The sequence below is a fragment of the Amblyomma americanum genome, chromosome 11 (genome assembly GCF_052857255.1).
Source record: "Amblyomma americanum isolate KBUSLIRL-KWMA chromosome 11, ASM5285725v1, whole genome shotgun sequence".
Lineage (NCBI taxonomy): Eukaryota > Metazoa > Arthropoda > Arachnida > Ixodida > Ixodidae > Amblyomma > Amblyomma americanum.
The window spans coordinates 68,270,862-68,295,783 of NC_135507.1; the positions used below are offsets into that span (position 1 = coordinate 68,270,862).

Genomic DNA, 24,922 nt, shown 5'->3' on the forward strand with positions numbered 1-24,922 from the left:
TCTAATGAAGACTTAGTTACGGTCCTAGTGTTGCGCTAATTACGTCTAATTTACGCTCTTTTAGCGTCTTCAATGCATTTGGTTTTCTGTACAAGTAGCCTAATAATAAAAAACTCAGCTGTGTGTCGTCGAAGCAGGATTTAATAGGAACGAGCGATCAGTGTTCCATACACTTTATTCAATGTTTTTGCGAATGAGTCATTTTCGCTTGAGAGTTTTGCGTGAAAATATTACCGGGAAATCTAAGAGGCAAGCTGCATGGGAGTTTAAGTTTAATTTTAACCATCTTGAGTTACCCAATCTGCACCGAGGTCTTAGTGCGGGGTCGATTTTGAATTTTGCCGTCATCCGAAAGCCGAAGCGTGATAAGTACGTAGTTCTAGTAAGCTCCACGTTGTGAACGAACTTTACAGCCCAATTCATGGAGGAGAAAAAAATTCTTCCATCTGCACAGCTGTCAACGTTGAATTAGGACATTTTGAATACCTGATTGCTTTTGAAGTTCGCCTGCGTTCAGCAGATGCATATCGCTTTGAACTCACGGCCTTAGAATTAGAGTACCTAGAAACAAACAGGAGCCGCAGCTTTATGCTTTGTGGCAGGATAACGCGTGAATTTTAAATTAGCCGGTACTAATCTGCTGCATTTTGATATCCGGAGTAAAGTGGGCTGCAGCTGAGCGCATTCAGTTAAATATTTTTGAATATCGAAAAAATTTAATCCGGAAAATATTTTGTCGCGGCCAGTTTCACAACGTTTACCAAACCCTCCAAGTCTCGAGCACTATGTTTAACCCACAACACCAAAAGGAAGAAACATCCAAAAACACGAAGAGCTGCTTTTAATCTTCCATTATTACTTTAGGCCAAGCAAAAAATGAATACGATGTTATTCACGCAAAGATAATATTTAACAGAGAAACAAATTATTTTCACTGCGCATACTTTCTAAATAGCACCGTACCGAAGGTGTTGTCTTTGTTTTCAAAAGCGGCTTTAAATAAAATTTGCACATCGCACCCACGCTTCTGGTTAGTGTTTTGCCTTTTTCTAGGCACGAATAAGATCGTTCCATTTTTCAATCTACATCTGCTGACTTCCAACTAAGCCTCGTTCTTAACTAAGCTTACTCCTGTAGAATAATACGCTGAGCTTACTAGCGCCTTCTGAATAATAATTGTCGATTCCACTGTGCGCACCTTCTGCTGGTTTCTGATGCGGCACAAATCACAGGTAAAGAGCACATAGAGCGAGGATTAGAACAGAGCTCATTCGGCTGTGGCCCGCAGTTTTATTGGGCAGGGTTTTTCTAAGAAAAGGAACTGCCACTTGGCTGCCATTTTTTTTTCTCTGTGCTCCGTCGGTCTCACTTCATCGCGACGGTATTCGGTAGGATAGTACCATTCATCTGCTAATGTGCCGGAGTGTAGCAGCCGTCCCACTTTAAACCATGATGTAATTGCGGTCTGACCTCGTACTACAGGGAGAAAATAGGCCTCATGAGCTTTTCTAGAGAACTGAGTGAATAGGAGTGGTGACCTTTTGCCTGAGAGCTTGCGTCTAAAATCTATTTAATGCACAACTATGCTGAGGCCAGACTTGTGTCCGGCAGTAAATTCCATAAGTACTTTCTGCAGCGGTTGCACACATTTAAGTAAATTTAGTCAAGTGTGTGGGCCAAACAAGGACGCGATGCAAATTCAGGTGGGCTACTGCACGTCGTACAGCCATTCAGGAAAGCTTTGAGAGTATTTATTGTCGGTTAGATGACGGTATCCTAGTGTGGAGTTTTTGTCCCAGTGGGTGAGATGACAAGGCGTGTTCGAAAGATTATCAAATTATTCAAGATTGTGAATGGTGCGCACGGTAGGATTGGAGAATGTATGAGGCGGTATGTTTGCAATCAATAATAATAATAGATAATAATAATAATTGTTTTTTTGGGGAAAGGAAATAGCGCAGTATCTGTCTCATATATCGTTGGACACCTGAACCGCGCCGTAAGGGGAAGGGGATAAAGGAGGGAGTGGAAAGAGAGAAATCAAGAGAAAATTAAAAAATTATTATCAAATTATTCAAGATTGTGAATGGTGCGCACGGTAGGATTGGAGAATGTATGAGGCGGTATGTTTGCAATCAATAATAATAATAATAATAATAATAATTGTTTTTTTGGGGGAAAGGAAATAGCGCAGTATCTGTCTCATATATCGTTGGACACCTGAACCGCGCCGTAAGGGAAGGGATAAAGGAGGGAGTGAAAGAAGAAATCAAGAGAAAATTAAAAAATTATGCGATGCACCAGATGTATTTTCGGGCTTGAACCTTAATCCGCCTACATCGCAGGTACTCTTTCATAACAGAGAATAATATTTCGTTTCGAAAACATGGAGTAAAATACCATAAATTTGGGAGTATAGCACCTCTCACTACTGAATTTAATGTTCGCAGAATCTTAGACGCTGCACTTGTCTTCGACAATTGGTTTGAGGTTAATTGAAATGCAATAAATATGGAAGGTTTCGTTTCACACGTATGATATATTACAGGTTCAATTAATAAATAGGTTTCCGCTTTGGGCTAATATTCAATTCTCTCAAATTGCATAGAGTCCGTGTATTGTCCCGACGCCAAGACGTTTTTGCAGAATGCGCTTATGAATAAGGCCTGCTGAGCACAGCCAAGTATTTTAGTGCTGTTTGTTCAGGCTCATGTCGTAGCCTGCCTTCTGAGCACTGCTAGAAGCAACGCTTCCTGATAAAGTGTAGGTTACTTCGGTATATGGTGGTCCAGCAATTTATTTTTCTGGCGTTGAAAACCTGACTTGCTGCGCCTACTGGATATCTTGAATTTTTTAACATTTGTAACATTACTTTCAGAACAGATACAAATGATGTTAATGTGAGGACTACAATGATCTCTTCAAAAATTCTCTTGAGATCTAAAGAGAGTAGAATATTTCATGCCAAATCGTTGCTGTGCCATTGTTGTAAAAATAATCTTTCAGGTTAGGGTGAGGTAGTGCGGCGAAATATTCCATGATTTAGAATGAACAGTAATATCGCCTCTAAATATATCTAATCTGAAAAGATAGCAAGTGGACGACAATTCAACAGCCATGTTTTTCGACTATAAAAAGCTTACCTATATTTTCTAGATGGTAATAATTCTCAGGACATCTTCGAGGCTCCCAATTTAATCTGAACATCGTCGTTTTTGGCGGTAAGGTAAGCAATCTGCTCACTACATTCCCCGCTTGGTTGAGGAAAGAAACTTTTTCAGGTTCCGGAAAGGGCTCAGAAACATACCAAATGAGTTAATGCAAAAGAAATACAGTAAGAAGCGAAGCACATTTATACACGACTCGCTGATTTGTGCGGAATATCAGCATGATGCACTGAGTGTACTCTTTTAACTTCTACGATGAAGTCATCAACGAATGGGTGGGGCACTAGAAACTGCAAAGAAATTAAATTCGTTTGTATCTCTTCAAAACTAGATATTACAATTCTGACACTAAAATGTTACCAGCAATCTCATTTCATTGAATCTTCATTATTGCCGCTTTGTACTTCATCACAAGCTACATTTTGGGCGAAAATGCACAGTACAAATCGTTTTTTTACGATGTGTTTGATGATCCTTTTACTGCCATTACTAGTTAAAGGGAAGCGGCATCTGCAAGCGTTGGTGCCAGCCCGTAGCTGGGGAACGTAATAATATTGCTCTATAGTGGACAAAAAGAGTAATTTTAAAGCACTGATTATGTGAAAGAAAACAAGTTCGCTGGTAGCTCGAGGTAGCTTTGAATTTCGGAGGTTCAGACTAGGCGGCCTTCCCTGCTCCAGACTTCCTGTTTCAGCTTTCGCTTTGTGCTCTGGAGTTGATGTCATGTTAAGGAAGTACCAGTGTTGCTGCTTCGGTAGGTTTTTTTTTTCTGTGGGATGGAAGCGAAGTAAAATATTGGCAAGGTCATTCAGAAACCTAAGCCATCTGTATTTGGTTTTACTGGTTGCAGCTAAAATGCAGCCTCATAAAGCGCTAGCGGTTGATCTGAACTGCTGAAAGCAACCGTATACCTCAATATTGGTGCAGAAGACTCGAAAATGACAAACAGGTTAACTTCCCAGTAATACGTCGTTGCAATAAAGTTAACATGATTGGATCGAGGAGAAAACTCCATACGGTTTCAGTATTCTTCATAAAATACTCCCCCAGTTATCCTACTTGAGCGGGTCCCAGACCAGGAGTTGTCATGTTGCCACCTGTTGAGGATTCAACAATCTGAATGACAGCATAAATCTTCCTTACAACGGGAACACCTACTGGCTGCTCGTGTGCGTATCCTCATCAGTGCAGTGCGCGACAGAGAAATCCCATGACCACTTCACTGTTGTTGACTTGACCACAGAATTCCCATCAGGGAATTATTCTAAATGTGTGTGCGGCTGTGACTATTAAGGACAATAATACCATAAGTCCTGTTCGTTTCGCGCGAGGTTTCGCAGATGTCCACAAGAATTTCAGCGATTTGTTCCCTGTTGACGAACTTTTGCAGGGGAACCAACGCGAGCTGCGCCGGAACTGCTGTTCATGGCCAGGCAAGCCAAAAATATGATAGACGCACGCATGAAAAATGGTATATGCTTCTTTCAGGAACATGTTATGCCCATCAAGTGATCCCAAACACCATGCCAAAGCTATTATTTTTTTTTGTAAATTTTGGTATTGGCATCAAAACCTTAGCACCATCGAAGCTCATCTCTCTTCTGAAAATATAATTTAAATCACCTTGGTGTACTGTAAGCATGTTTTCGTACGTTTTTCTCAAAGTAGTTAAATTCCATCGGTCCACCCATTTGTAACGGGGACACCACACATGTAGCAAAACTGGATTTAAACTTGGCCTCCTCAATTTGCCTGTAAATTGGCCAAAATATATGAAATGAATAAAATGAATGTCTCCAGGATAGCCCTTGAGGGGATGCCGACCGATGTGTTGCGGCCGGTGTAGATGGGGTTCGTGTGAAGCAATGCTAGAGAGGAAATTCAATTCAGCTCTCTCATGTGTTGATCGCGCATTTGTCCTTGTGTTTCTTTGCGCTGGTACATAAGTAATATTTACATGCTTATCGAAGCATCTAATAGAAATAGCTAAGTTACTTTTAATTGCGTCTTGAATATATTACTCTCCTTATTTGCGCGTTTCAACCAAAGAAAACCACTGCCGACGGGAGAATAAATATAAGTCAAAAATTCGTTCTGCGATCCTTTCCGATGTTCTCCCAGCATCAGATATCTAAAGCTGCGCACTGTATATTATTTAAATAAATTTTCATGCCAGAAATAAAGATGTGAAGAATGAAAGGAAAGGGCAGCAAGAAACGAAACTTCCCAAATTAAAACTCTTCTGCGTCGTGCTTTTAACGAATGTCCGAGATATGGCGGCCTAAACAGCGCCCCACTTCTCGGCGCAGTAACCTCGATGTGCGCAAACTACTCGTTACGGGCCATCGCGTCCCGGTGCACCCGTTCATAACCGAGAACGAGCTTTTTTTCCGCCATCGATCCCAATCCCCCGGCGCGTTTAACTCTGTGCGCCCCGCACTGCCGTGACCGGGGGGGAACAGCCGAGCCATCCGGAGCTGCACAGATATGCACGGCACGCTATGTGCCAACAAAGAGATGCTGGATAACGGAAGAGAAGCCTGTTTCGGCGAGTATTTCACAACGGAAAGGCCGCTACTGACGACAGCTAGAGTGAACCAACTTAATTAATAATGGTCCTCCTTTTTTAGGATTCCCTATTTGAAGTGACGGGCATGCTTTGCCCACCCATCCTCCATCGTGCTGCTTCTGCGATGCAGCAGAGAAACCACAACTCCTACGTACTCATAGAAGAAAAAGGGGTCGGGCTTTTTCGAAGGCACGGCAAATTTTGTTTAATCTTTTATGGACCTCCAGAATTCAGGCTGAGGGGGGGATGGAGTGTTTGGTTTTCCGTATATATTTGTGTGGTATAGTTGCGTGAGAGAATACCGGACAAATCGTACGCGGTTAAGCGAATGCCATTGGTATCAGTGAAAACAATTCTACTTGTTGTGTCAAGCCTTGGTTTCTATGGAAAACGTCACATTTGAGAGTGGATGCCGGGGCACGTGGACAAGAATAAGAAGGGGCAGGAACTAAAAGAGGTTCACCGCTGACGTATTTGAGTGAAAACGACAGCTGAAGCTCTTACCTCAGTTCTTTCGGCCCCCTGGTACATCCTCACTCGCATTTTACCCGAAAGGCTCTATTTGCCACATCTCACCAAAGGCGGGTTAGAATTTTGTAGACTGGCGCTGGCTTGTCTCATCGGTGCTGTTCATAATACTCTCTCCTTTCGTTATCCTACCTGATATTTGGCAGCTTAATGTATTTCAGAACACTTTTTTATTTACTTTCGCCATTCTTGTGTGAAATACGAATTTCTTGACTTAATCCTTAAGCCCACCTCCAGTCGTATGTGCTACACGACATCCACGAGAAAAGTCAATAGGAAAAGCAAGGGATCATATATAGATGCAAGTTTAATTTCATCCTCAGTTGTCATGTTTGTTATATTATTGCTTAATAAAGGATTGCTACCATTTGTAACCCATTGCTAACCCATTTGTAACCATTTGCTACCAGATCTAACCCGTGTAACTCCTGGGGTAGAAATATATCATGAAAGGAGCAGGAAATGCGCTCACGCGCATGGACAGCGTTCAAATATATCTGTTATCCTCGCCCTTTCCGAATGTCAGCCTTGCCAAACAATTCACTGTCTTTGCGTCACATGCGTAAAGAATGAGCGGTGCCTCTGATTTACGTTGCGGCATATTCAGGCCAAACCCAGCTTCAGATAATGTGAACATGCCTATCTTGCGACGAATCGTCCCGTACAAAATGTTCGAATTTAAAAGTAGGATTTCAGATTACGGAGTGGGCATAATCAGATGAAGCGGTTTCTCTTCTTTGCTTTTAGTTTTTTGCAGTTTTTCTCATCTAGGATATATCAACGACTATTTGTCTTCAGAGACGGCGTTTGCTAAGTCAACTGTTGCACAGAGAAATATCAGGAGAATAATTTTCCCACTGGTAACACCGTATTGACGGAAATAAAAGCACATAATCTGCATCATACACAATTATTTATTCTCTCCTCTCAGTGCACGACTAAGTCTCCCGCTTCGATGTCGTGTTCACCGCTTACAAAAGTCAGGCCGTTTGTACTCTCTTGCTTCAAGTTACACAACAGTTGAAACTAAAGGGGAATTTTTCACAATGAAGAATCAGAGTGACGTCATTGGGCGAGCAGAGAAAGAAAAAAATGCACATTGAAACTGGAATCAACTATTTAGAGTACGCAAAATGCACTACATGATTCTCATCAGACCTGGTGGAATGTTGGGGGACTCTGAGTTCAAAAAACACGCAGAATATTTTTGTTGCTGCATGTTTACTAGGTTACATTCTCTCCGAAGAGACGGTGTCTATCGAAATGGAGCGATTTCAAGCTACCAATCCACCGTTGCTCCCTAGCAGAGGTAAAATCTTGGAAGGCCCGTGTGTTCAGCATCTTGTATGTGCCATCAGAAGTGGATTATCTCCGTCAAAGGAAACGCAGGAATCGACTGGCGATACCGGACTGCTCTTTTTTGTTTATGATAGTGAATTTTTATGGCGCGGAGGGATCTGCGGCTAAAAAGCGCCATGGCACAAGGTATTTTTGCTTGCTTAAGGTGGGGTCGAAGGCCCATTTCCGAAGGTTTTTTTATCCTGATTGAGCCGAGCATCAGGCTAGGGGAAGTTTGTGCCCATTAAATCCCCGGTGGGTACCCTGCGGCACTGGGGATCGAACCGCGCACCTCCCGCATGCGATGCGGCTGTTCAACCACTTGGCCACCACTGCAGTGAGTGCTCTTTTTAAACACACGCATGTCTTGAACACTTTTTAGACGGTGAAGAATGCCATTAGAAAAGATGTGTTCTTGAATGCAAGCTCATTCAACTTTGACATCCGCTACAGTGAAAAAAAACTATAATATCGAAAATAAAAATGACGGGCCAATAAAAAATTCTACCGCGACCAACAGAGAATGGCACAAAGAGATTACAATGTCTAGTAACATAAGTAGCACTGATCTTCATAGCTGCTGTGCCTATGTACAGCGCCGTTTGAATATTTCCAATTACTTAGAAGTAAGTAAACGGATGTCTGTGCGAGCTCGTCGGCCATCAAACACCAGTATAATGCATCTCATTGCGGTTTCTAAAGGTACTACACAGGGAACTTATCAGAACTGAAACTAACGGCGCCTCATACTGCATAGTTGGTAGCACGTCCGGCTCACGCCCAAGGTGTCAGCGACTGAATTGCCATATTAGACACTGCTTCGTGTGTTTGACTAGTCCTCTAAAAAAAGTAAACGCTCGTATACTCTCGCATGACTTGCTTCTGGAATGGCGGTAAGGAAGAAATGGTCTTGGCAAATTTACATCCTCATCAACAGGTTTACTTTATTGCACTATTTTTGCCCATTTTCCTTTACGGTGCTTCATTTTGTTCTTTGAAACCTTATGAAGGAGCTTGCAGGCCACAAATTGGATTACTGTGGTTGTCTCTACTTTTCAGCCCCATAATTGGCAGAAAGTCCGAGTCTGGTAACGCTACTCGAACTACGAGAGTGATTCTTCCCTGCCATGTGTTCCTGCTGTCTTAGCTGACAATCTCAGTTGTAGTCTGGGCGCTAAAAAAGCACAAATAACCAACCCCTTCCTGGACTTGCCTCTAAGAAATAAGTCTCAACTCACATCATACCTGGATACTGGTTCCATGGGACATGGCATTTTTCTGGGCCAGTTGGTATGAATCCATGATTTGGGCCAGCATGAACTCTGGGACACAAACGAAGAGAGACACGTGGAACACAGAACCCACTGCTGTTCTCGACGTCAGGCAGCTTTTCGGTCTCATCAACCCGTCTCTTGGCCATGGCAAAAGGGTCATGAAGATAGCAAGATCGGAAATGTGGCGGCAAGTGCGCTTGCTGAATGATTTTCTGCGTGTCAAGTCCGCATCCTTCAGCGCCTTTCAACACCTTTTAGCACTAGCCAAGCACTCAACGGAGCTCCTATGGACAAGAAGGTACATCCCTGTCCTAAAGCAGGGCAGACCGAAGAACACACCTGCCAACCAAGGCAAGATCCCCGTAGTAACCCTCGGGGAAGTTCAACTCACTTCCAAGTCAAGACAGGTATTGGAAAATGGCCCAAAATACGCAGTTCAGCCTCGGCTGGACCGAGTCGACAAGGTAGCAATTGTTCGGCGCATTGCGGGAAAAGATCCGACGGAAGATGCGCCACGGATCATCAGCGAAAGCCTGGACAGCATTTCCCGGGAAAAGGCCAACGTCATGCCTCAGGTGGGATTCCGTTCCACGGTACTAGAACTTCGCCGTAAGAACCTCAAGCTTTGTATCTCTGACAAAGAGGGAGGTTTCGTCGTTTTCGACCTCCGGACGTACCAAGTGAAGACCAACGAAGCCATAGAAAAAAACTTTCGGCCTGTAAACCTCAAGAAGGTCAAAGAAGCAAAAAGGAAAGCCCTCTCCATTCTAGACAGGGAAGGCCTCAGCAGTTTATGCGCGTAAATCAAAGGAACAAAGAATTCAGAGCTTGCGGTTTTTTTCACTGCAAAAACGCACAAGGACTGCGTTCCTTTTCGTGCCATAATTTCTGAGAGGGCCACATGGCAGATCAATCTATCTGATTTCCTGGCAAAGCAGCTGAAACGTCTGCGGCTCGATGATCCTTACAGGATCCCAAACTCGCTCGCCTTGACCGCCTTTCTTAAAGAAAAAAGCAGTCATATATCGTACAGCTTTAAAACAGCAGGGTGTTCTGTGTTCCACGTGTCTCTCTTCATTTGTGTCCCAAAGTTTATGCTGGCCCAAATCCATGGGACAGATCGCAGTAAGCCCGTTACCGGGAAGCAACTGAAAAACATAACGAGCGAATGGGCAACTGAGTGGCAGTCTGCGGTCAAAAAACCCCATTGTGCCCTTGAACGTGAGCGTCCGGCACTCACCTAAATTCCCGAGCACTCATTACGCCGATTGAATCTGACAAGCAAGCACTGCGTGACGGTTACAAACGACACTATAACGTCACCCTTCCGCTGTCAAGACAGCTCTGCCGGTACAATCTCCGCTCCACTGCCCCCACCATGGTTCGCACTATGTTTTCTCTGCTGCTTTATCGACGCAAGCAGACATCGCGTACCTTATAATGCGGGGTGCGTCTGCCTGCGGCTCTTTCCTTGTTTGAGCTCGCTCGCTAGGCAGCCGTTTTTATTGATTCCCAGCTTAGCGATGGAAACGCTATACTAGGCTACCCGCTTCGGCATTCTTCCAGTTTCACTATGTCGAGTTCTGACGTAGCATGTTCTGCGCTGGTGACCTTTCCTATTTGACGGGCCACTGATTTTGTGAGACAGGCTGATGTTACTACCCGTACAGCATCGCGAGAACGCTCAGTACTCTGCGGAACCGGCGAGAAAACAGGATTTCGCGGCCGCCGCAGACTTGCGAAGGCCCATGCTTCGCCGCTCTAACACCTTTCCTCGTTGCACATAGAGGCGTTCGAGAATATGGGCCGTACATGATTCACAGCAAGAGCGTGAAACGTCCGGCGGATCAGATATGCTTCTCGCTACAGGAGGACGCAAATACCGGTAGTTAGTTGCTAAGTTGATAGGAATGCACTGAGACAAGGAAACCTCGAATATAGGCGACGAACTAACCTAAAGAACATAAGGGGGTGAATACAGCAAAAATAGCTTACGTACTGCGGTACTAGCGCAGCTTATCGCTAAAAACAGAAAGAATATGGCGTCACAACCTGCATGTAGTGTTTGGTACGTTTTGCGTTTCTTGTGCGTTTCTTGAGCAGTCTTGATAAAAAAAAAATCCGGAGATATTTAGACTTTCATATTTAGACTTTCGCCTTTGACATGCGCGTTGGCCGCCACCCGCCCTTCATCCCGCACATTGAATTCGAGGCACTGGGTGTAAAGGAAAATGAAAATTGGTTTTTAAGGAAAGGAAATGGCGCAGTATCTGTCTTCACATTTCGGCGGACACCTGAACCGCGCCCAAGGGAAGGGATAAAGGAGGGAGTGAGAGAAGAAAGGAAGAAAGACATGCCGTAGTGGAGGGTTCGGGAATAATTTCGACCACCTGGGGATCGTTAACGTGCACTGACATCGCACAGCACACGAGCGCCTTAGCGTTTCGCCTCTATCGAAACGCTGCCTCCTTGGTCGGGTTTGAATCCAGGAACTCCGGATCAGTAGCCGAGTGCGCTGGTTTCAGTAAGCTAATTTATAACATGTGGAGGAAAAAATCAAAGCATATGTGTTCTGATTTAACCAGGCTTAAAAATGTGTCCAAATAGTTGAGCGTTGCAGCCTACGAAATGGAGACCACTAGTGGCGTCGCCGAACGTCTCAGAACTGGCCTGTGAACTGTCACAGAGCATTAGGCTTTGTTTTTCAACCATCGACTCCCGGGGCCATCTTTTCCTCTAGCAGTACCACTAGAGATTTAAATGTAAGGTGGAAATCCAAGGCAAGACTCGCGGCTAAATAAAAGCAAAGTTTGTGGCTGTTCCTGTAAGATGCGGCCCCTGGTCTGGGTTGTTTACACTGCGTCATGTGGGACGAAAAGTGGGCAAAGTGTTTGAACAGGCTCAAGGCTGCGTCTTCATAAAAAAATGGCTATGGTTTAGCTCTGAATAAACCTGGAGTGACGCTATAGCTACACCTGGCCGAGTGGTACTCACTCAGTCGAAATGCGAAGTCAGTCATTCGCCGCTGTGTTTGGCTGGGCGTTCCTTCTTCAGCTTCACCCCTGGACGTGGATTCACTCTCTCCCCCTCTGCACTCCTCCCGCATTCAGTTTCGCCGGCGCGCCGCTCCACCGGCAGCTGCCACGGTGTCCACGGCGCCGCCACGATGAAGGCTCGAAATACTAACGTATATAGGCGCGCGGCGTGTACACCACCTGCGTGGTCTGACGTCACTCCGCGCATGCGCACAACTGACCAGGCGGGCGGCGTCTGCTCCGCCGTCGGCGCAGCGCGAGGCGCGCGGCGCGCACTTCAGCTGCGGGCTATGACGTCACTGCGCGCATGCGCACAGCTGGCGGAGCGGTGGTCGCACGGCTCAGCGCGTAGCAACGCTGACCTCGCGAAATGGCTGGCGTAGTGTAGCTATCGCTACAAAAGACGCTGGCACCCAGCTCGCTAATATATAAACCTTAGAACGCGAGCAACACAGTTTACAAGAGAAATATTACAAATCATCGGCGTTGCGCACCCGAAGGACAACTTACCTGCCTGCTCGTACCGGGAGTAGTTGACATATCGAGCGATGGGTCAACGGTTGCCACACGCAACGCCATTATAGAGCTTACACGGTAAATACCTGGCAGCGAATGAATTTTGTACGGCGGCCTTTTTTTCTTTTTCTTGAGTAGAAATATGTTTAAAATTCAAAAATATCAGCTCATCACAAAAGTTATAGTAAAGCAGAGAGGAGCAAGTTGATTTTCGGTTGTTATAAGAGTACTAAATTGCATTTGCAACTGCAGTCGCAGCGCCAGTCCATGCCTACAACAACCTTATTCGGGAGACCAGGTATTCTCACATCGAGAAAAGTGGTTTCTGAGGGCAAATTGGTGGCGAGCTGTCACCAACAATTACCTATAGGTTGCAAGTCATATAAACGGGCCATAATTCACTTTTTGGTATTGTACAGAAGGAATGGGAAAAATACCTTAATGTGTAAAGCATTTCTTCCTGCGCTTGATCCAGTTGAAAAGTGCATAGAGTTAGACGTAACTAAATGGTTCGCAACGGTGTACTTTATCGCTGGTATGAAATTACGCTTACAAATCGCAGGAGATAAGGCGAGAAGTTACCCTATTTGAAGTATTTCATTTGAGGCACAGTCTGACTACTCAGTTTTGTAAAGACAGGTTGCTAATGTACTACTAAAAGCAAACCACCAGCTCGCAATGCTCTTCTTTTTTGTTTGTGACGTCTTGGCTGATTGTGTCCTGTCTCAAGCAATGCCGCCCTCTCACTTGATGTTATCTTTAGGTCTCAACTACATTTAGACACTGAATACAATGCGCTTGTCGTGCCGATAAATTTCATCATCTGTTTTTTTTCCTCAACAGAACTATGAAATGCCAACTTGGATGTATTTGCAGTATGCAAAGTGGCATGTAATTTCTGACGTCCAATGCGTATTTTGCTGCAGCCGTTCGTTGCTGGAGGATATCGAAACATGTGCAACGGGAGCAGGCAAGACTGACTTCTTAAAGTCAAACGCTAAGAGCCATTAAGTTTGCCAGGAGGCGAAAGCAAATCGATGCGCCAGATCCTCCTCCTTCGCGGGCACTTTGAGCAAACTCTGGAACGAGCAGTGCAAACAACCCTCAACTCCCCCCCCCCCCCCCCCCCAAATCGATTTTCCAAAGACAGGAGCAGTGGTGAATAATAAACATACAAAAAATTTCCGAGGCAAGAGAAATGAAGAAAAGCTTCCTTTAAGCGCTGAACAACGCAAGGAAATGGCTTAAGCTGTCAGCGCTAGCCAAGCTGTTTACTCGTGCATTCGATTGAAAACTAGAGTTTCCAAGTGCGCTAAGACAATGCGAGCCATAGAAGATTTACGGAACATATAGGCAAGTGAACTATGAGCCACCTTTCTTTTTCGACAGAGCACTTCGCCTTATATGTTGATGCAGTGTCGTGGCGTCTGATTCGTCCAGCAATGTGTGAAAAGCACGGAAGGAAATTTATTGCCTCGTTTACGGAGATGACTCCCCGTTTTACGCAGAAAGTGAACAGAAACTGTAATGTTCTTTTTTCACGAAAACGTCATTTTCTGCTAATTGTTTCGTTACCCGAGAAAGCGACAACTGATATAGCGCGCTAGTTTTGTAACGAGTATTTAAATTTGGAATAGTTTTTTTTTAAACGGCCACTAAACCTTCGCAAATCCTGCTCAGAGATATGTGGCATTATATTAGAGACCAAAGAGCTAACGGGCCAACAACACTGACGATTGCACCTATATGAAGATAGATTCGCGGTACCTCAAAATAGGCAACAGGCATTGGTCGTGACAGTGCCAGAAAGATATCATGAAGAACAGGATATTTTGATGCGCTCCGAATTGCTCATAACTCAGGGAGCCTTGCTTTATTGCCAAACGTATTAGCGTGTCTGTTTTGATGCTGAATGCTGACGAAAAATGATACAAATATAGTTACCGATGAAGAAGAAATATTCATATCATACTAATCATTGGAAAGAAAACGATGCAAGCAGTTGCTTTTTAGCTGCCGCTTTAGCGCGAAGGCCACGATATATCCTGCAATTCATATGCAGGAAAAACAGGGGATATAAAGTTATTAACATTCGATATTTTGTCAATAGCAATTCCTGCACTGGAAAAATGAAAAAATTGGTATATTAACACAACAAAGGCATATTAACAAAATCAAGAGCTCTGCGCAACCTAACCAGCTATTTATGTTGATTTTACATCGCTTAGGAATAGTAATAGAGCACGCAGACGCATGCAGCAAATGCTTGTTAATATTTGAAACTGTTGCATCACCTGCAAGGGTAGCAGTTCGAACTGGTAAATTCTGTGTTGCCTCGCCATTTGGGTTAGGTTTTGGAGCGATTTTATTTCTTGCAGGCTTTCAAAACGTACGGAGATTGCGACTTCCAGATTTATTTACCATATCTATTGTATAAGGTTCTTTCCTAAATAATGTGATTGATTCATATTCTTTTGCACGATTAAATGAACGCTGTTGATGCATTTACAACAAGTGTCGCACGTTTGGCGCTGGCCATTACAGCGTCAAAAGTGCGATGACCAAAACCGAGAAGCGTAAAAATACGTACATGCACTTACTTTCGTTCAGCCAAAAGCCGGACGCCTATGTTCTTTATTGCTGTTGTCCGGGTCCGATATATTAAGGCTGGGTGATATACAGAGACGGAGTCATGGACTATCAGAGTGGGGAGAAGAGTAAGATATGGTCATCTTCGTCCCAGTGCGCTCTTGCCGCTCAGTCTCAGGCTTTACAATTGAAGGCGACCGTGATCACACTACCTGCCTTATTAGTTTAGCGGTATGATTTTGGGCTGGTTAGGAAAGTTCTAAAGTAGAAACTCCGGCTGCAATGCCTCACGCTTCGAGGTCATGCTTATGGCAAGTAATACAACAGAAAAGCTAGGCACGGTTTGGTTTATGATTTATGGGAGTTTAACGTCCCAAAGCGACTCAGGTTATGAGGGACGGCGTAGTAAAGGGATCCAGAAATTTCGACCACCTGGGGTTCTTCAACGTGCTCTGACATCGCACAGTGCATGGGCCTCTGAAATTTCGCCTACATCGAAATTCGACTGCCGCGGCAGGGATCGAATCCGCATCTTTCGGGTCAGCAGCCGAGCGCCATAACCACTTAGTCACTGCTGCGGCTCTAAAGCTAGGCACAAGCTATATTATAATTGCATAATTGCACAAATATCCGACTCACTGCTGCGGCTCTAAAGCTAGGCACAAGCTATATCATAATTGCATAACTGCACAAATATCCGACATACAATACAGTATATCTATTAGAAAAGGAAGGCCAAAGATTTATGCAGTTACAGAACAATTAGCGTACTGTATCTTAGCATAGAAGGCATTTACTGAGATAATCGCTATTAGGAACAAGAGCCTTGCGCTTTAATTAACCAAAGTTACAGGCTGATTATCTAAGAGTGCACTTGGCTATGCAGGTAGGTTGGGAGAGAGGAGAGCACAGCCGGTGAAGTCAGTGCTCGGCTGTGGGGGAGAACGAAATGTTTGAGAGTTTTTTTGGGGGAGGAAATACCTAACAATGGTGCCCTATAACCAGAAAGAGGACGGAAGTGATAAGAGGAAATGACGCATTGAAAAGGTGCATTGTGAAAGCGACATGACGCCTTGGGTGGAGCTTTTTCCATTCAGTTCGACCGCAAGGATAAATGTATTAGATGTATTCCTGGAGTCGGAGCAGTACGAGCAAGTGCGGAAGATTGAGTGGTAGAGAACCGAAAAACCACAAGCCTATGCTAGCATCTTTATGCCGTTCACGCACAAGGTACAGAAGTTATTCTTGCATACGGAGCAGTTGTAGTATACGTCATTGCGGCGCCTCTTAGCGTGCAAATACAAGTGAAAGGGATCAATATATCAATTTCTTCCTCCATGGAGTAAGCCCCTGTCTGAGCGCTTTTCTAGTTTTTATTTCTCTTCTATTTATAGATATCGTTTAGTGAGATTCCGGCGCAGAAACGAACAAAAGCAAGAACAAAATAATGATCTGGTAGAGTACACTGCGCTCAGAATAAATATACGAACTACGGGTGGAGTAGCAATGCTTCCGGCCCGTGCAATCTAATACATGAACAACCCAAGCGATAAAATATTACATATGCGTTTATTCTAGAAGTCCAGAAACTTATCATCCACCCCAGACGTATACAGCCTGCGAAGCAAAGAATTCTGCTTAGAATTTTGAAGCATGGTACAAATGAAAAACTGATGTACGTATTCGTCTGCCCTTAATCCTACAGTACGTTCGGCATGATTTTCGTTTTTCTAACTCGATTCCTTTGACCTTTCAGCAGTTTCTTCCAATCCCACTTCGTGTGTATCCTGATTTCCTCTCGGTTCCCTATTCTTGTCCTGTGCGCAGCACTACGGCCTCCTCGTCTTACTGCACTGACATTTTCATCACGAAAGAAGTCTGTCGTATAGCTGCTGACGACGCCTACGCTGTCTGGAACGGTCATGTCCTCCAACGCGCGGCTAACATAGTACCGTTGTGAAATCTAGACGCCCACTTTAACTAGCTGTACGAAACCAGACGAATTGTGCAAACAGACGGACGTACTTGGGCCGGAAAGCTGGTTCCTTTTAGCTTGTACCCGGCGGCAGCAGGGATCGTCTGCACAGCGAGAATCCAAATCTTAGAACTTTATTCTCCCACTTGCCAGTCTTCAGTGGTGGGCTTCACTTTCCGTCGACGGACACGGTCTGCTTGACGCTTTGCTAGCTGTATCGTGATTGGTGGCACTCCGGGATTCAAAAGACTATTTCCTTCACCTCCTTCCTGATCTTTCTTATTCTGGTCTCTATGTAAGCACAAGTGCTGCTTTTTCAAGACCAAATAATTTTCTACCAAGGTTTTTTTTTTCTTTCTTCACAAGATTTAGTTGAAGCAGTTATGGCGTAAAGTTATTGCAGGTTTAGCCTCTTCAACATGTTAAGTTCTACCACCCCGCGTTGCAGATTATGCACAGAATTTTAGCGCGGACACATTTTTTCTCATGTCTTCAGCTGAATGGTGAATCTGATTACGTAACTCTATTAAGCCCAGCGTTGTAACAGCAATTCTACCAACAAGTCCATGCGCGAAAGCAAATTGCCGGAATGCAGACTTCAAAGTGCAATTCTGCTCAGCGCAGCTAAGCTGAATTGCCTTGATGTTCACCTCCATGTGGGAGAGTCATATCAGTTTGAGCTTCATTGCACAATTTCCGAATCCTGGTAGTCCTGGAAGTCAAGTGGAGCAGTGCCTTTCTGTTTTTAGCGAGAATTGCGTCGGTTGTAATTTTCTCTAGAGGATTTTATGCATTCGGGTAGTCGGCGGAAAGTCGATTCCACTTTACCGCCTTCGAAGGTATATCGGTAGAATATTGCGAATGTATCTGCGTGGTTTCCTCACAAGTTGTGGTTTAGAACCGTTGTGTGTGTCTCAGCTTAGAAAACGCTTCTAAGAGAGGTGGAGTTTGGGAAAACACAACAGTTCACACAACCTAAACAACAGAAAAGAAACAAAAACAGCCGTTAAGCCTCCAATGACCCTGCATCCCTGGGGAAGAAAGATGTAGAGGTCGTTCATGGGGCTAAGGTTATTAAATATTGAAGGAAATTGCTTGTTATCTGGTTAGGTCATTCCCAAAAGTCAATTAAAAACAAACGAAATATAGACATTTAGAATAGATATAGCAGCCACGGAAATTTTATGCACTGCGCGTGTTTAAAGGGTGTTCCTTGTGGTGTCAGAGTCGCTTTAATTAATATTGATAATGGTATTCCTACCTATTCCAACTCCTCTTGGTGAGCGGACATCCGCTTACTGATTTAAATAATTTCAAAAAACATGGAAGGCACTGTGTTTTTCTATGTAAATATTTTCGCGAAGTCCGAATCGTTGTTTTTAACCTAGTACACTCGCTTAAGTTAAAAAGTCGAAATTAGTTGCTTATTTTCAAGTTGAGCTCACAATTCTTCTCTCGCAGTTTTTTACTTCATGTATGTGGCACTGTTACCAGACGTATTACCTTGCGCCGGCCAGATTTTCTATGAGAAGGCAAGTTTTCATTAGGCTTTCATTTTTTCTTCTCAGGGCCACATTTATTTGATCTCATTTCGTCGCAAGAGTACTTGGAGATGAACTTACTCGTTCGGTAGAGTCAGGGCCAAGCTTCCCTCCACCGTCCAACCATGCGATAATTAAGCTCTTATTGCCGACGAAAGGCAGAAAACTAGCCCTGATGAGCTCTCGAGCCAAAGTGAGGAAAGAGAACATCTTTCGTCCGAGAACATCTGGTCCGGTGAGCTAATGTCGCGAAACTAATTACTCCTTGGGATGCATATGGGGTCCAACACTAGAGTCCTTCAGCTTTCGCAATCCAGCAGTGCCATGAGTACTGTGCGCATTGGAGGCACGCATGTAAGAAAACTAAATCAACCAGGCAAGGACCATGGAAACGAGAGTCCATCAATTATTCCTAATCGCAGTCCACAGTGGCCCTAAATATCATTAAGAACAGAAAACGGGGCAAGCTTCTGGCGGTTCATGTTCACACAACGCTAAAAAGGCGACAACAGGCACAGACGTGTACAACATAGGTGCTGAAGAATAATGTAGAACTATTGAAAATCAACGGCAATATTTTGTTTTCCTATTCAGCCATTATAGAAGGATCTACAGATTGAGTCAGTCTTTACGACTGTGGCTGTGGTAACGCAGTAAATTTGAATTATTCCATAGTTATCGAAACGAGGACGTCAGGAACGTAAAAGAAAGAATGCAGTACACTGGCGGTGCATATAGCAACTTGAATCAATGTGTGATACTGCAAAATACGATGGAGACTATGTGATACTTAACATGACTAAATGAAGTTGGCTTTAAATGTCCATCTTTCCTGAACTTCACTTTTATTGCGGCGCAACTCTAGAATGTGTTAAGATGCAGCTATGAGCACATTGTTGCCAATGGTCCAGTCTTCTTATGAGAGCGGTGCAATTATGACCTGGACTGCGCATATAATTTCATTGCGTTTTTTTTATTTTCTCTTCTGTAGATATTTTGTGTCCCAATAAATTTTTTCACATGATAGTGCTCACTTGTTCAGTCCTTTTTCTTCGTACTTGTTCGCTCAGTGCCGCAACAACATGGACCCATACCAAGTTGCCCATTTTTCTAGCCTTTTATAAAAAAAAATATCCGTTTAAAGTTTGCACTGCACTTGCATCGAGCAGTGAAGGCTCACTGTAGAAAACCAATGGGGTGTGTTTCTGCAATAAATATCAGAACATTACGAGAGCCAAAGGCAGAATACGAAAATATACTGATTGTTGTGGTGCAGCCTTACGATACGAGAACAATTTCGTACATAAATGCCTTCAAGTTGAAAAATGCTCTTCTCCTCTTTTTCTGGTTATGAGTAGCTGCAACAAATTATACAACATTGCTGTTTCTGTATAAGCACGCATATATGATATAGAAATTGATCAGATTGTTCCTTATTGTTCCCCCACACATGACTTTTTTTTAAATATGAAATCCTGTCAATGTACAGTTTAAACAATTATAGACTTTTAATGATATATAAACGCTCTTCACAAAGTGATGAACATTATATTAGTTATCTGGCAAAACTTGAGAAAAACACGCATATCCTGCTGACTAGACATAAAGAACTTTGGTTATCGCCGACGCCTAGGGCATATTATACAGAGCACTCTCTTTCTTAGACTGTTCCAGTATTATTAAATAAATTAAACAAAGAATTGTTTGACCCCTTTCAGCATTCAAGTGTTGTTATTAAGCGATTTTTCTTAGCAAGACTACGTAATATTGCACTCAGTTTAAACCTATACCTGTTATTATTTTTTTTCGTTTCACCATGACCAGTTATTTGTTTTTATAATACCTATGTTTGTGCTGCAATGCATAGAGCTGCTTTTTTACAAAGTGTTTTGTTATTTTGTTTCAGTGTTTATTTGGAAAATTGGAAATCTCTGCCTGTGTACTGTACTGCCAAGTTGATAAAGGGGGCAGGACCTCTGTCAAGCTTACGAGCTTTCAGTCCTGTCTCCTTCTCTGTCCAAGAGAAAAAAATAAAGACTGAATGAATGAATGAATGTTATTCAGAAGATATGATTCTCCCGCCATGATAATGCCTAACACTGAATAACAGACTATATTTCGAGGGATTGGCTGGGGAGAATGGAAATGCAGTAGAAATAAACTGTCCACTCGGAAAGACTGTCATAACTAAGGTTCATTGTCTATTATGTCTCGTTGCTTAATCTTCTTTAATGATCTTCTTTCCATTGGAGCTTACATGATGCCTCGTGCGTTTCGAAATCGGAACCACAATTCCGCCTGAATATTTCCAAGTTATGCGTTTTTTAAAGCGCTTATTACATTCCTTACAGCAATTCGTCGCTGGAGACGAATTAAAGGGGCACTGAGGAACAACTGATAAGTGCCATCATCGACATGCTACCTCGTAATAATAAAAAAATACCGTCTCTCATAGTAAACGTAGCTTTTAAAAGCTAGTAAAAACCAAAAAATAAAATACAGTTACCTCCACGAACGATTGACCCGCCGCGGTGGCTCAGTGGTTAGGGCGCTCGACTACTGATCCGCAGTACCCGGGTTCGAACCCGACCGCGGCGGCTGCGTTTTTATGGAGGAAAAACGCTAAGGATCCCGTGTGCTGTGCGATGTCAGTGCACGTTAAAGGTCCCCAGGTGGTCGAAATTATTCCGGAGCCCTCCACTATGGCACCTTCTTCTTCGTTTCCTCTTTCACTCCCTCCCTTATCCCTCCGCTTACGGCGCGGTTCAGGTGTCCAATGATATATGAGACAGATACTGCGCCATTTCCTTTCCCCCCCAAAAAAACAATTATTATTATATCCAAGAGCGATCTTGTTTACAAGTAAAATGCATACACATCCACAGCGATGTTTTGCGCCCGGATACCAGAGGCTAAGCTAGAGTCTTCTTCACATCAAAACCGTGGCAACGCTTCCATTTTGACGCAGACGTCACGAATTTTATTCTAGAAGCGCGAAAATTGCTTTAATTCAACTGTCGCGAACATAAATGCCTCTTTTACTACAGAGGAATCTTCAGCATAGCCGGAAAAGGTTCCAGAATCAGTTTTTACCTAGAACAGTAATTGTGTGATGTTTTATTCAGTGTCCCTTCAAAGAAAACAGCATGGCGTGAACTGGGAAGATACTTCTGTTGGAAACTGTAGAAAGCCTTACGTACGGCACACACTAGTTTTTCATCTTTTTTACGCTTTGAGTAATACCTAAAAACAGATGTGCAAACACTAAGAGGGTGAACAACAACGGTAAGTGGAAAACGCAAGTTCCAAAATAAAAAAGATCGTAATTGGTGCCGGCACCTCTGCTTCCTCGATGAGACAAAACTCCGGTGTCATCAGCACGGGGAAGGGTTGTTAGTTCACTTGGCTAACCATTAGCACGCCTGGAACAACGATGCTCAAACAAGAGCAATTCCGCTTTTACCTTGGTGTGGTGTTTTCGGTATCATTAGAAATTTTATGAAGTTTTATATCTCTTGAAGACAGGCTGAATCCTCTGGATGACAGCTATGCTAATAATTTGCATCAGACGGTGTCGTAGTTTCACGGCAAAGCGTGTGCTGATATGACAAAAGTCTTCGTTAGGTTTAAAGGAGTGCTTTCTTAATTCGCGTCAATATTTTCGCATGCACAGTTAAGAGCAAGCAAACGAGGTTGCAGTGTTAAAAATGACCCGTTATTTAAATCGTCAGTAAAATGTGAAAACATAGACCGAATTTCATTAAAATACCATATCGTGGCTTTCACATTTTGGAGATGAAAGGAACGCATTGAGATTCAGTATAATACAATTTGACAGATACGAAATAAGGATATTTGAGCATTCTACTAAGGAAGGAATTTTAAAGAAAATTCATAACGCATTTCTAACATCTGACAGCGCCGGAAAGGAAGGCAAACAAGCTACGACACGTTGACCTAATGCTGGCTTCGGAGAGCATGAGATGACCCCGATCAGCCCGGGCGTTGTGCTATACCTTCCAGCGAGGTATCTCTACTAGGAGTTGTAGTAGAACACGTTCTTGGGCAACTTGGTTCATAGCTTGAGTGGATGAAGCGCAGAAAAGACACGGCACATAGGCAAAGACGGACACGACACAGGCGCTACTTGCAACTGTTTATTGGATACACGCACGGCTTATTTATAGCCAAGAGGTAGGGGTGATGGAAAAATACACAAGCAAACGGTAAAAGTTTATGGCGATGGTATGGATACTGCATTGTAGGGAACAAAAGTGACTCAAATCTTTCTAAACTTATCTAAAAATATACTCTCATTCTTATGTATGACTAGCGATGGGGTGCTGATGCTGGAACTCCCACCGGATTAAAAAAGGCGGGAGTTCCTGCATCAGCACCCCATCGCTAGTCATACATAAGAATGAGAGCATGTTTTTAGATAAGTTTAGAAAGATTTGAGTCACTTTTGTTCCCTACAATGCAGTATACATACCATCGCCAGTATCTTTTATCCTTTGCTTGTGTTTTTTTCCATCACCCCTACCTCTTGGCTATAAATAAACGTGCGTGTATCCAATAAACAGTTGCAAGTAGCGCCTGTGTCGTGTCCGTCTTTGCCTATGTGCCGTGTCTTTTGTGCGCTTCATCCACTCAAACTCTACTAGGAGAAGGAACAAAAGGCCTAGAGATGACAAGACAATATTCGTGGGGTCTTTTTGGGCTCCAAAGAGGGTGCGGTGCTTTCACAAAGCGCATTAAATATTCTGATTTCCTTTATGCTGCCGATCGAGAATTTGCACACTATTCAGATCGCTCATGTCTTCTTATGTAACACACAAAAATGGCATTCTTTCCCATCTTTTCGCACATTTTTACTGCCCGTAGAAAAGGCACGCCTTACAACGACGGGATAGGTAAGTGGGCGGGGTTCGAGCCGGCGTTGCACTAGAATTGTGTGAAGAGATCGAGTGTTTCGTACCAGTCCACAGAGAAAAAACTAATCACAACAGGTGCCCGGAAAGTTTCTGTTGCTACACAGAAAGAAAAATGAACATCACACGAAGCCTACCACAAGTATGCTGCTCTAATGCGCTCTCTAGTAAGCCAGGCGGACAAAGTGCAAGAGCGGCTGCAAGAACTAAAGTATTTTCTGAATTCGGGGGCCGACCACCCATTTTAGGCCCTATTAAAATGTTTCCATCTTGATGCAGCGTAATGGCCAACTAGTATACCATGCAAAGATGCGTACGAAATAAACCTATGCAATATGTGCGGACCACATGTTAGGCGCCGAAACGTTGACATTGCCAACGTGGACCTCAGCTTGCGTTGCCACGCGGTCAGTGCTACCCCAACACTCACCGCTGTGGCTTGCTTCCTTCGACGTTGACCTGCAGAGGCAAGCTTGCCGAACTCGACCAGCACCGGCGAGGCTGTCACGTGGGGTCGTGACGCCTTGCGGCTTCGGAAGCGCAGCGGTTCCGCCGTGCCCCCGTCCAGGCAGGCGCTCCGGAATGACGACAGCATGGCGACCACACACCCGGTCCAGGCCGCAGAGCGCGGCGCACTACTACAGCGCGTTCGACCGGCGCGTTAACCCGGAGCCCCTCTCCTTCGATCAGACGCGAGAGGGCAGCGACGCCGGCGCGCGCAGGTCGGACTGAGACGCGCGGGGTTTTTGAAATTGTGAACAAGGCTAAGGTTGGTTGGTTGGTCATGGGGTTTAACGTGCAAAAGCAACTCGGACTTTGAGAGACGCTGTAGTGAAGGGCTCCAGAAATTTCCACCACCTGGGGTTCTTTAACGTGCACTGACATCGCACAGCACACGGGCTTCCAGAATTTCGCCTCCATCGAAATTCGGCCTCCGCGGCCGTTATCGAACCCGCGTCTTTCGGGCCAACAGCCGAGCGCCATAGCCACTCAGCCACCGCGGCGACTAAAGATAACTTTGGGGGGAAAATTCTAATTATGCATTTATTTCCTTGTCACACACTTACGCAATCTGCGAAAAGTGTCCACAGAGAACGATTTTTGACTACAATTTTAGTACACTTCTCCTGAACACTAAACAGCGGTTTGCAAGAGAAAAATCCCCACAAGATTAAGCGATTGAGCTTTATACAAGTTATAAATGTATGAAATTTTTCCAGTTATTCTAGTACTTGTGAGACGAAGATTTTCAGGAATCATATGAATTCTAATTCAGAAATGCGGCGTTAACTGATGCAGCGGATAACATACAAAACTTAAGTTTGGTTAGCTGCAAAGGGAAAACGAGGAGGACTGTATTGTGATGATGCTACATCATTAATAAAAAATATAATGACAAGAGCACTTGAGCGAATTCTAAAGACGGAAATGACTTCTGCTTGAAGGATCTTTTAATGTA

At 43.9% G+C, this 24,922-nt stretch overlaps 1 protein-coding gene across 1 annotated transcript in view; it reads right to left on the minus strand.

Annotated features, from left to right (window-relative positions):
* LOC144111109 (uncharacterized) overlaps positions 1–24,097 on the minus strand; it is a 137,071-nt gene extending 112,974 nt beyond the window's left edge. The window contains exon 1 of the mRNA XM_077644247.1: positions 23,894–24,097. Within this exon, the coding sequence (XP_077500373.1) occupies positions 23,894–24,058 (165 nt within the window). The 5' untranslated portion in view covers positions 24,059–24,097. The remainder of the gene's footprint in view (positions 1–23,893) is intronic.
* Between the last annotated feature and the right edge of the window lie 825 nt (positions 24,098–24,922).